This window comes from Equus asinus, chromosome 30, assembly GCF_041296235.1.
Source record: "Equus asinus isolate D_3611 breed Donkey chromosome 30, EquAss-T2T_v2, whole genome shotgun sequence".
NCBI lineage: Eukaryota > Metazoa > Chordata > Mammalia > Perissodactyla > Equidae > Equus > Equus asinus.
The window spans coordinates 17,454,990-17,467,149 of NC_091819.1; the positions used below are offsets into that span (position 1 = coordinate 17,454,990).

General features: G+C 34.0%; 1 protein-coding gene across 1 annotated transcript in view; it reads right to left on the minus strand.

Moving 5' to 3' along the window:
- The window catches only part of EPRS1 (glutamyl-prolyl-tRNA synthetase 1), a 71,903-nt gene that overhangs the window by 13,429 nt on the left and 46,314 nt on the right, over window positions 1–12,160 (minus strand). The window contains exons 19-28 of the mRNA XM_014840024.3: window positions 8,610–8,843; window positions 7,292–7,554; window positions 5,560–5,611; window positions 4,884–5,093; window positions 4,428–4,500; window positions 2,971–3,050; window positions 2,645–2,746; window positions 1,850–2,005; window positions 1,186–1,383; window positions 534–707 (exon numbers count right to left, since the gene is read on the minus strand). Of these exons, the coding sequence (XP_014695510.1) occupies window positions 534–707; window positions 1,186–1,383; window positions 1,850–2,005; window positions 2,645–2,746; window positions 2,971–3,050; window positions 4,428–4,500; window positions 4,884–5,093; window positions 5,560–5,611; window positions 7,292–7,554; window positions 8,610–8,843 (1,542 nt within the window). The remainder of the gene's footprint in view (window positions 1–533; window positions 708–1,185; window positions 1,384–1,849; window positions 2,006–2,644; window positions 2,747–2,970; window positions 3,051–4,427; window positions 4,501–4,883; window positions 5,094–5,559; window positions 5,612–7,291; window positions 7,555–8,609; window positions 8,844–12,160) is intronic.

Sequence of the window (12,160 nt, forward strand, 5' to 3'; positions counted from 1 at the left end):
AAATGCAAGTTATTTTAAACCAGAGTTTAGAGTGGCTTTGAATATACAAAATAACAAGAAATTGGTCTCAAACAACGTGCTGTGAAAAACAAAGTATGAAATTAATCTCTGATGTTTTACTGATTAACTGTAACAATGACAGCCAGGTGATACCCATGCACCATTATTCTGATAGTCTTACTGTTTAAATAACTTATTTATTATATGAATTCCCAGTATAAACATTTTAATATAACAACCCTATGAGGTTTATTAATCATAAACGAGGTCTTCAAGATCATTTTATTCCAACAAAATAAATATAAGCTTCCATAAAAACAAATTTAAATTTAGCAATTTTCACACTTTAGGTATCACTATTACAAAGCTTTGAAGTGTGTCTGTGCTCAACACTTAAAGTGAAGAAAATAACTCACAACTATCAAAACAGAGAAAAGTACTGAAAAACACTTATGTTTTACAAAAGCATATATAAAGAAAATCCAAATCCAAATTGGGAGTGTGGGAGTAAAAGATGCAGCTGAGGAATTTACCTTGAGCTCCCAGTGATTGAACTTCCAACCTGGTGAATAGTTATCTCGCAAATCAACTCTAACTCGAATGTTAACATTGAGTAACCGCCTTCGATAATCATTGCATTTTGCAATCAGAGCATCTCTGTCTTCTTCAGAAAGTGCATTGGTAATGCCACAAGGAATAACCACCACCTAGAACCCAGCACAATATCACAAATTTATACAAAGAAACAGCATCCAGAAGTAATAAAGTCATATTACTACTAATATCCAGGAGTCAAAACCTATCAATGACTATAAATCTAAACACAAATCCACTTGTGTGATTTCTAATCTATACAGAATGTCTATTAATTAGTTGCATATTGCTTGTCCATGCTCAGTGCATTTTCATGTTACCTACTATATTTCATTTAACCTATTATAAGTCATTTCAAAAATTATTTCTAAAAAGTTTTATACAAAATAGCTAAAAAAGTTAAAAGAATAAAAAACAATAATACAAATGATATATAGTCGCACAACTCTAAGGTCTAGACTGTATTCTACATTGTTTCTATATCAGTGAAATCTATCTGAATGATATGCAGCAAATCACTCTTTCGAATTTCCTTTAGAACTATGGCTTGTACTTTATAAAAGGAAGGATAAACAGGGATATTTTACTTACCTGAACACAGGCTACACGGGGTGGTAATACCAGGCCCATGTTGTCCCCATGAACCATTGTCATGACACCAATAGTTCGAGTTGTCAGGCCCCAGGAGTTTTGATAGGCAAATTGCTTCTCTCCTGGTGTCTTTGGATCTTCAAAAATGATTTCGAACATTTTGGAAAAATTCTGCCCTAAATGATGTGATGTTCCTCCCTAAAATAGAGAAATATAAGTTTTAATTTTAATAACTTATTGCCTCTGAAAATGATTATTATAAGATCACACACCTTAAAATAGCACTAGACCTATTTTATCGTCCCTGATTTTTTTATATTAAATAAATTTTTAAAGCATAACTGATACAACAAAGAGACTATGATTAGACAAAAAATATACAGACATGTACTGCTGTGAGAAGCCCCTTTAATAGGAGGAACTTTAACTACAAAGATTAAAAAGGAATTCAGGCTTCGGTAATTCAGGATATAAGCCATGACTTAATTGTCTTTGGAGATCTAGAGGAATGAGACAGATTTGCTTGAAATTATATGGTCTAGAAAGCACATGAAACACTGATCGTTTAAAACAGTCTACTTCTCTGATGACAGAAGAAATGTGTTGGATCTGTGCACAGGTAATATTTACAGTCCCTTACTCATCCCACACAGCTGTTTAATACCTGGATAGCTCTTCCACTAGCAGATATGAATGCTTCTATTGTAGTTGTATAGTCTCCTCCTGCAAATTTCTCCTTTTCAGTCTTTCTTCCTTTTACAACAGGAATTGCCAGGAGTTCTTCATATACCTGAGCATATAAGTCAAGTATCTGCAAGACCTGTAACAACATTTTAAATGTAAAAACGTTCAAGTTTATGGCATATTTATTTATCATAGATCTATAAAACTACACTAATTGTGGTGGGAAAAGAACTTCAAACAATAAAAACCTTTTTTTTAATGGAAAGGTTAATGCAGCCAGTGTGAATTTATTAAGGAAGACATTCAACAAAGCAGTGCGAAAAGAAGCTGAATAACTTTTTAAAATGTACGTAAATTTAGAATATAAGAGAAAATAAATGCTTATGAAAGACGTACAGTAACCAGGGTGAAAATCTCCTGAAGAATAAATTTCATCCATGGGATTATAATTTCTTCTATAAAGTCCAAAAATATTTTCATTTGAAAATTTAAAATAGTACTTTTTCTGATAAAATTTCAATAAGTAGTTTCTTAAGTCCATGTACATTTGAATTAACTTGTTTTTTCTTTTAACAAGTAATAAATAAATTTTCCGTAACAAAATAATTTGTACCAGGAAATTATCTTTTAATGTTGAGATTAGATCAAGTTTCAAGTTACAGTTATTTATTGAGTGATTACTATATAAATAGAGAGCACTACATTACTTACAGCTGAAGAAAAAAGTAAGACAAAGAAATAGAACATAACTAATACGGAAGACAACTTTTTATACCTCTTCTGCTGCTTCTTCAAACGTAGCAAATGCACTGTGCCCTTCCTGCCAAAGGAATTCACGAGTACGCAGGAAAGGCTGAGGATGCTTGAATTCCCAACGCTGCAAGAGACAAGACCATTTGGTCATTACAGAGTGTTTCCATTTTTATTAACAACATTATATGGTAAGTAATCAGAAATCATAATTGTGATCCAAAATACTTCAAAAATGCTTCCATATTCCCAATCCTTTGAATATAAAGATAAGGAAGAACAAAATGTGCTTTTAAGTAAGAAATAAGTAAGAAGAATAACGACAGAATAAAAGAAGGGGTGTGTACCTACCACCACATTGCACCACTGATTGAGCCTGATGGGCAGGTCTCTGTGTGACTGCACCCATTTAGCATATGCAGGATACATTACTGAAAAGACAGGAAAATACAGGCAGCGTGAGCCATTGTAGGTTTTATTTCTCCTTGAAGACTGGTAAGGGTCAAACTGGTAACACAATTAATAGGAATTAAAATGTTGTGTTTGTGCAAAAGAGTTTCCAATGTTCGTAATGGTAAATGAATGATATTATTCTATATTTCACAAAGCGAATTAGTCAAGGAAATAAATCTATCTAAACTTGACCATATTTTACATTCTTCACAACAAGATTTACATTAAACATTTAATTTAATTTGACTGCTTTTCAGCTATTTTGTTTTTAAAAACAGTAATTGAAGATCTTATAGTATATAAGTATATAACACATGTTCTGTGTTAAGTTCTTTGCATTCATTATCCTGTTCAATTCTTACATTCAACCTACAAAGTACTAATCTAACAGAAGATTATTAATCTCAATATTAAAGATGTGGAAGCTGAGCTTAGAGAATTTAAACAACTTACTGAATTCAGCACAGTTACTATTTAGAACCAGAATTTAAATCTATCTGCTGCATCTACCCAGAGTAGGAAAGCTCCTGCCGTTAACTCTAATTTACATGAAGGTGCCTGTCTTATCACAGCCTACTCATGATTATCTAGAACTAGTCAAACAAGACTTTGCAGATCTGGTATGTGAAAAACAGCTGGTGTCATAATTTCAATAAAGCACCATGATAATATTATACAAGAGGATCACTAGTAGTATCACATAAAGAGCAAACAATCCTTAACTTTGAAGACGGATAATCACTTTGGAAGAGAGTGACAAGCCCAAAGGCTCAAAATTTCCAAGTAGCACTCCCATTGACTATGTGTAATTTTAGGAAAATCACTTAACTTTTCCGAGACCTTTTATACCAGCAAAATGGAGATAACAGCAGCTGCCTTCACCTCCCTCACTACACTGTTGTCAAGCATATAAAATGATGTAAATGAAATCACTTAGTAACCAATAAAAACCCTACATGAATGCAATTGTAATATTAAAATGACTAACAAAATTTATAAGCAAATTTGGCGTAAAACATTAATGTTGCAATTTTATAATCAGTTTCAAGAACAAAAATTATCCCAAGAAAAACATTCCTTGGAAAGTTCTAAAACATTATAGCATGAAATAAAAAATGATGAAAGTGTTTTTAAAAAAACCTTTATCTTAATGATAAAGAGCTCTGCCATGAATACTGTGTGGAGGATAAAATTTTATATAACTTAAGTTTACATTCATCTTTATCAATATTCATTAAGCTTCATATCATCAACAAAGATTACAAATATCACAAAATAAAAGCTGAGACTCAACTCTGGAAGCTGTCTCTAATGTCTCAGTGAGATCTCTCCTGTGCTCGAAGGCCCATCCTCACCTGTTTCACTAGTAGGACGGACGGCAATTGGTTCGGCCAGCTCTGTTTTACCAGATCTTGTAACCCACGCAACCTAGTAAGATAAAATAATTTTTTATACACTTTTAACAGCATTTTAGAGAAACAGCACAAACGCAGCAAATCTGTATTTCAATTTTGCTATATTAATTAAGGCAAGCTAAAAGAATCGCTGCTGTTCACTGCAAGAAAAGATGGATACTTACTCTCCTTATAAATGTTCAGCGAAAAGTAAAAGCCAGGTAATTAATGGAACAAACAGAATTATAACTTCCTCTGAAGGTAGAAATATAATTTTTTTTCAAAAAATGGCTTTACATTTCTCTGAATTAGTTGTTATAATTTGTCTTTTAAATTACTATTCAGGTGTGAACTGAAAAATATACTTCTGAGTTTATGAGAGAAAACTGCAAAAATAAATAAAGCAAGCTAACTTACCTCAGGGGCAAAGTCAGCAATGTGAGTCTTCTCTTTCTCTAATGCACCTTGAGACACAAACATGGGGAAATAGCAGTTTTCAACACCAAGTTTCTTGATCTCAGCATCAAAAAAGTCCTTGATGGATTCCCAAATGGAGTATGCCCAGGGACGAAGAATATAGCAGCCACTTACATCATAGTATTCAATCATTTCTGACTTTGTGATGACCTTTTTAAAAGAAAAATACAGTCTTTCAAGCTTAAATTTAACAAAAATTATAGTACAAGTGCCAAGAGTATGATAACCAAGCTTCAAATCTGGAGGCTTCCACTGTTGGTACATGCTCTTAATGTGCATACAGAACAGACTTTTCTATCCTGAGAAACACCGGGCTCTAAACTCTTCAGACAACTTGAATTCTAATCTTGCTTCTGCTATTTTCTACCTTTGTAACTTCAAACTAATCCCTTTACCTCACCATAGAAAGAAATCAAATAATGACTATCTCATAGGGCTACTTTTTGCTTCAATACTTGATGCGAACATGCTTTGAAAACTGTGACATGTTAAATGACTATACTATGTATTATTAAAGGCATGATACATTATTACTTTATATCTGGACCTTAGAATCTAAGTATAAAGTAGCCTTTGAGAAATTTAAAACATAAAAATCAACTGAATGCATACTCACTTGAGAATACCACTCTGAAAGATTTTCTTCTTTTTTTGCCTCAAGACCCAACCTGCAGATACAAAAAATAAAATATAAATCCCTCATTCAGCAATTGCTTCTAGGCTGAATGAAAATAAACCTCTAAAGTTCAAAATAGGTTAGTTTTTCTCCAGTATGAGTTATTTCTATATCTCTTCTATATTCATTCTCAAGATAACATTTTTAACCTAGAAAACAGTTCAGTTATCTCTTAAAAGGAGATGAGAGACTGTCCACAAAAAACTAGGAAAGCCAAGCCTAACAAAAGCTATGATTTTAATGCAGAGATCTCTTTTACAAAGTTCTTTATAAAGTAATATATTTATAACAGAGAGCCTATTCACATACTATTTTTCACTAAAAAAGAAGAATCTTTTGCTGATCTCAATCCAGGCAAAATTATAGGTAGTAAGATGAGTGTCTCACTAAAATTAAAATGTAAAAAGTAATAACGACAAATATATGTGTATACAGGTGTGCAAAAATAGGTATACATATCCTTATATATTCTAGAAGTTCTTCTTTTAACTGCAATAAATAAAAGTTGCAGAGGTAGATGCTTCCAAAATAATTTAGGTCTGCAACAAAAAACTATTCCAGGCAATAATCCTTTCCTTGAGACACCAACATTACTCAAGGAACTGTGGTCTTATGATCCACATAGGAAAATCTACCCATTAGTTATGTTTTACAAAAGCTGTATCTTTTTCGAGTTCACAAATAAGGCTTTACTGGATTAAAACCCTAATGGACTTGCATTTGCATTCTCAACTATTTCACTTTGACACATCTCAACAAAATGCCTCTATGAAACCTGGCCCTTTCACATGCAGTCATAAGGTCAAAGGCGAGACGTTCTATTCCCTCCACTGTTCTATAAATCTGATCACCCAGTCAACAGACAAGAATAATAACTGTTGTACTCTCTTGTTTAAGGAGACATTGTGTGTATAAGGTGAGAGATGGGAAGTAGAATTTGAAATTCAGCTAAACAAATCTAAAACCAAAGTATCTCATAATAGTAGTTGCTAATAACTTTTTCTTCTTATTAAGCCATTACAGAAACCCAGCACAAAGTTAACTCTAATTTTGGGATGAGGATTATAGGTAGGAAATGCCATTATTCATCCAGATTAGAAGATCCTGAAACACCATCTATTCCACTGTTTTGTCTTTAAAACAGCTTTGTTTTATATTTAAGCTACCAATTTTAAAATCCTATTGAGAATGAAGTTCTCATTTAGTCCCAACAAAAGATTTTCATTAGAAAAATCTGTTTAAGGTGCAAAACAATGTATATAGTTAGGCTACCAATTGTGTTAAAAAGGAGGAACAAAAAGAACATTTATACATATTTGTATTTACTTGCGTAATCAAATGAAAATCTCTCAAGAGATACAGAGATACAGAAGGAACTAACAACCGTGGCTACCAATTCATTAGGGCAGCAGGGGAACTGGGAAAATGGAACAAGCATAGGAGGGAGACTTCACTGAACATTTTATATTCTGAGATTCTTGAAACAAGCAAATGAACGTTGCCAATTTTAATTAATTAACTAAAAGGTATCTGCTGACATTATAGCTTTAGCATTTTCCAATGTAACATGATAGTCAAACTAACCACAATTCATTTTTTAGAAAACTAATTTAAGAACTGAATTCATTCAAAACTCTGCTTCACTTCAGATGAAGTTTCCATGTTTCATTACCTGGTCTGTTTCTTAGGCCCTTGCCCTTCTCCTGTTCCATCTGATGACAGCCCACTTCCTTGGTTTCTAAAGGGGTCTTTCTTTTGGCCATCATTTTGTTTCTGAGACTTATTCTGCTTTTCAGATTTATTTTCTTTTTCTTTCTTCCTCTTATCTCTGTCCTCAACCCCAGTGGCAGAGACAGGCTTGTACTCTACTCCTGTCAGAGCCTTGTACTGAGCCTTCAGCTGGAGGAGTTCTTGCACAGCTGTATCCACTTGATCCTTTAGTTTAACAAAAGAGGAAGGAGAGAAGCTAGGATTTAATTCCAATCACTATCTAAGCACACTTAAACAAATACAATGTCCAAAGCTTTACAAGCAGATTTGAAAACATAATTAAAGGCAGAGGGGTACAAGGTAGGGATGGAGAACGTTAAAAATATTAACTGCTAAAATAAGTAAAAGAATATGATAAACAACAACAGAATTACACTAAATAGTGAAAAGAAAACAGTACAGTCCATAACTGCACTGTCCCAACAGTAGTCACTACCCACATGTAGCTGTTTAGATTTAAATTAAACAAAATTAAAAATTCAGTTCCTCAGTCACAAAAGTCACATTTCAAGTGCTCAACAGCCACCTGTAGCTAGTGACTACAGTATTGGACAGAACTGTTATAGAACATTTCCATCATCACAGAAAGTTCTGTTAAAAAGCACTGGTATATAACATGTATTTTCTTGTCATTTAAGAGCCAATAACTACATAAGTTAAACATTTCACAATTATAAAGATGATAGTAATTAAATTTCTATATTATTGGTTAAACTTCAAAACTTATGATGACTTATTGTTTTCCACTCATATGCATCTGCACCAAAAAATCCTACTCCTACAAAGATAATGCAATTAGCACAAACTACACCAGAGCTCAAAATAAAACGTGCCGTTTGAGATGGACAGGGCTTTGGGAGAAAAGAGTATGCATTAAGGGCCTACAATGAGCAGGCCCAGTCAGGGTCTAGGTCCCTATTCTCAAGGATCTTACAGACTAGAGAGAAATAATTTAACAATTAAAATACAGTGTGTTTACTATGTCAGAGAAAGGCAGTGCCATATAAGAATGTTCACTCATATCTAGTTTGGGGGAGAAAGAACCAATGAGGGTTTCTCTGAAAGGAAAGGTCCCAGAGTTGAGAACTGAAATATGAGTAGAAGTTAGCCAGATTCGATGGGGCAGACTATGTTCTAGGCAATAATGTAATGTAATAAAATAATTTTCTAGCCTGTAATGTAAAAAACAAAAAAGCACAGAAACAAAATACCATACTAACCTTAGAGGCTTTTTCAGCTTTAAGTTTTCTAACTACTTCTCCCTGAGAAGCCACTTTGTCAAAAAGTACTTTGGCTTCCGGTGTTTCTGGACCACAAGGCTCAGAGCTTCTGGTTGGACTTGAATCTGAACTTTGAGATAATGGGGGCTGACCAGGTATATACTCCTTCCCAGTTTTTTCTTTATATTGAGCTTTCAGGGAGAGTAAGCTTTCTACAGCTTCATTTACTTTAGCCTGTGATAAAGGAGAAAAAAAGATAAGTATTTAATACTTTCTGAAATTTCTGAAAACTTCAATGTCATTAAAAATCGTTAATTACCACCAAAGTATTCCTGTAAATAAGTTCATCATGGAGAAACTCAAGCACAAAGGAGTTAAAATAAGATCAAATGGCAAAGAAAAGAAAGCAGGAGTAGCCACACTTATATCAGACAAAACAGACTTTAAAACAAAAACTGTAACAAGAGAGAAAGAAGGGCACTACATGATGATAAAGGGAACAATCCAACAAGAGGATATAACACCTGTAAATATCTATGCACCCAACATAGGAGCACCTAAATATATAAAGCAATTATAAACAGACATAAAAGGAGAAATAGACAGCAACACAATAATAGTAGGGAACTTTAACACTCCACTTACACCAATGAACAGATCACCCAAACAGAAGATTAATAAGGAAACGTTGGCCTTAAACACCACATTAGGCCAGATGGACTTAGTAGCTATATATAGAACATTCCATCCAAAAAACCACAGAATACACATTCTTTTCAAATGCACACGGAACATTCTCTAGGATTGATCACATTTAGGCCACAAAACAAGTCTCAATAAATTTAAGAAGATTGAAATAATACCAAGCATCTTTTCTGACCACAGAGGTATGAAACTAGAAACCAACTACAGGAAGAAAACCAGAAAAGCCACAAAAATGTGGAGATTAAACAAAATGCTACTGAGTAACGATTGTGTCAATGAAGAAATCAAAGGAGACATCAAAAAACACCTGTAGACAAATGAAAATGAAAATACAACATGCCAATATCTATGGGATAGAGCAAAAGCGGTTCTAAGAGGAAAGTTTATAGCACTTCAGGCCCATCTCAACAAAGAAGAAAAATCCCAAATAAACAATCTACTAGTGCACCTAAAGGAACTGGAAAAAGAAGAACAAACAAAGCCCAAAATCAGCAGAAGGAAGGAAATAATAAAAATCAGAGCAGAAAGAAACAAAACAGAGACTAAAAAAAAAATAGAAAAAATTAATGAAACCAAGAGCTGGTTCTTTGAAAAGGTAAACAAAATTGACAAACCTTTAGCTAGACTCACCAAGAAAAAAAGAGAGAAAGCTCAAAGAAAAAAACGGAAGAGGAGAAATTACAACAGACAACTCAGAAATACAAAAGATTATAAGAGAACACTATGAAAAGCTATATGCCAACAAATTAGATAATCTAGAAGAAATGGATAAATTCTTGGAATCATACCACCTTCTAAAAGTGGATCAAGAAGAAATAGAGAACTTGAATAGACCAATCACCAGTAATCGAAAACCTCTCAAAAAATAAAAGTCCAGGACCAGACAGCTTCCCTGGTGAATTCTACTAAACATTCAAAGAAGACTTAATACCTATCCTCCTCAAACTCTTCCAAAAAATTGAAGAGGAGGGGAGGCTTCCTAACTTATTCTACGAAGCCAACATTATCCTGATACCAAAACCAGACAAGGACAACACAAAAAAAGAAAATTACAGGCCAATATCACTGATGAATATCGATGCAAAAATCCTCACCAAAATATTAGCAAATTGAATACAACAATACATTAAAAAGATCATACATCATGATCAAGTGGGTTTCATTCCAGGGATGCAGGGATGGTACGACATCCACAAATCAATCAACACAATACACCACATTAACAAAACAAAGACTAAAAATCACATGATCATCTCCATAGATGCAGAGAAAGCATTTGACAAGATACAGCATCCATTTATGACAAAAACTCTAAATAAAATGGGTATAGACGGAAAATACCTCAACATAATAAAGGTCTTATATGACAAACCCACAGCTAATATTCTCAATGGAGAAAAACTGAAAGCTCTCTCTCTAAGAACAGGAACCAGACAAGGATGCCCACTTTCACCACTATTATTTAACATAGTATTGGAAGTCCTAGCCAGAGCAATCAGGCAAGTAAAAGAAAGAAAAGGGAACCAAATTGGAAAAGAATTGAAATTGTCACTATCTGCAGGTGACATGATTTTATATATAGAAAACCCTACAGAATCCACTAAAAAACTTTTAGAAATAATAAATGAATACAGTCAAGTGGTGGGATACAAAAATCAGTTGCATTCCTATACACTAATGACAAAGTAGCAGAAAGAGAAATTAACAATATAATCCCGGGGCTGGCCCTGTGGTCGAGTGGTTAAGTTGGTGCGCTCTGCTTCAGCAGCCCGGGGTTTCACTGGTTCAGATCCTGGGCACGGACACGGCACCGCTCATCGAACCATGCTGAGGTGGCGTCCCACATGCCACAACTGGAGGGACCCACAACTAAAAATATACAACTATGTACCAAGGGGCTTTGGGAGAAAAGGAAAAATAAAATCTTTAAAAAAAAAAAAAAGAATACAATCCCACTTACAATTGCAAGAAAAGGAATAAAATACCTAGCAATAACTTAACCAAAGAGGTGAAAGATCTGTACACCAAAAACTATAAAACATTGTTGAAAGAAATTGAAGATGACAGAAAGAAATGGAAAGATATTCCATGCTCTCGGATTAGAAGAATTAACAAAGTTAAAATGTCCATACTTCCTAAAGCAATCTACAGATTCAATGCAATTCCGATCAAAGTTCCAACAACATTTTTCACAGAAAGAGGACAAAGAATCCTAAAATTTATATGAAACAACAAAAGACCCCAAATAGCCAAAGGAATTCTGAGGAAAAAGAACAAAGCTGGAGGTATCACACTCTCTGATTTCAACATATACTACAAAGCCATAGTAACCAAAACAGCATGGTACTGGCACAAAAACAGACACACAGATCAATGGCACAGAACCAAGAGCCCAGAAATAAACCAACACACCTATGGACAGCTAATTTTCGACAAGGGAGCCAAGACTACACAATGGAGAAAGGAGAGTCTCTTCAATAAATGGTGTTGGGAAAACTGGGCAGCCACATGTAAAAGAATGAAAGCAGGCCATTATCTTACACTATGCACAAAAATCAATTTAAAATGGATTAAAGACTTGAATGTAAGACATGAAACTTCTAGAAGAAGATATAGGCAGCATACTCTTTGCCATCAGTCTTAGCAGCGTATTTTCAAGCACCATGTTGGACCCAGCAAGAGAATCAAAAGAAAAAATAAACAATGGTACTACATCAAACTAAAAAGCTTCTGCACAGCAAAGGAAACCATCAACAAAACAAAAACACAACCTCACAATTGGGAGAAGATATTTACAAACAACGTATCAGATAAGAGGTTAACATCCAAAACATACAAAGAACTCA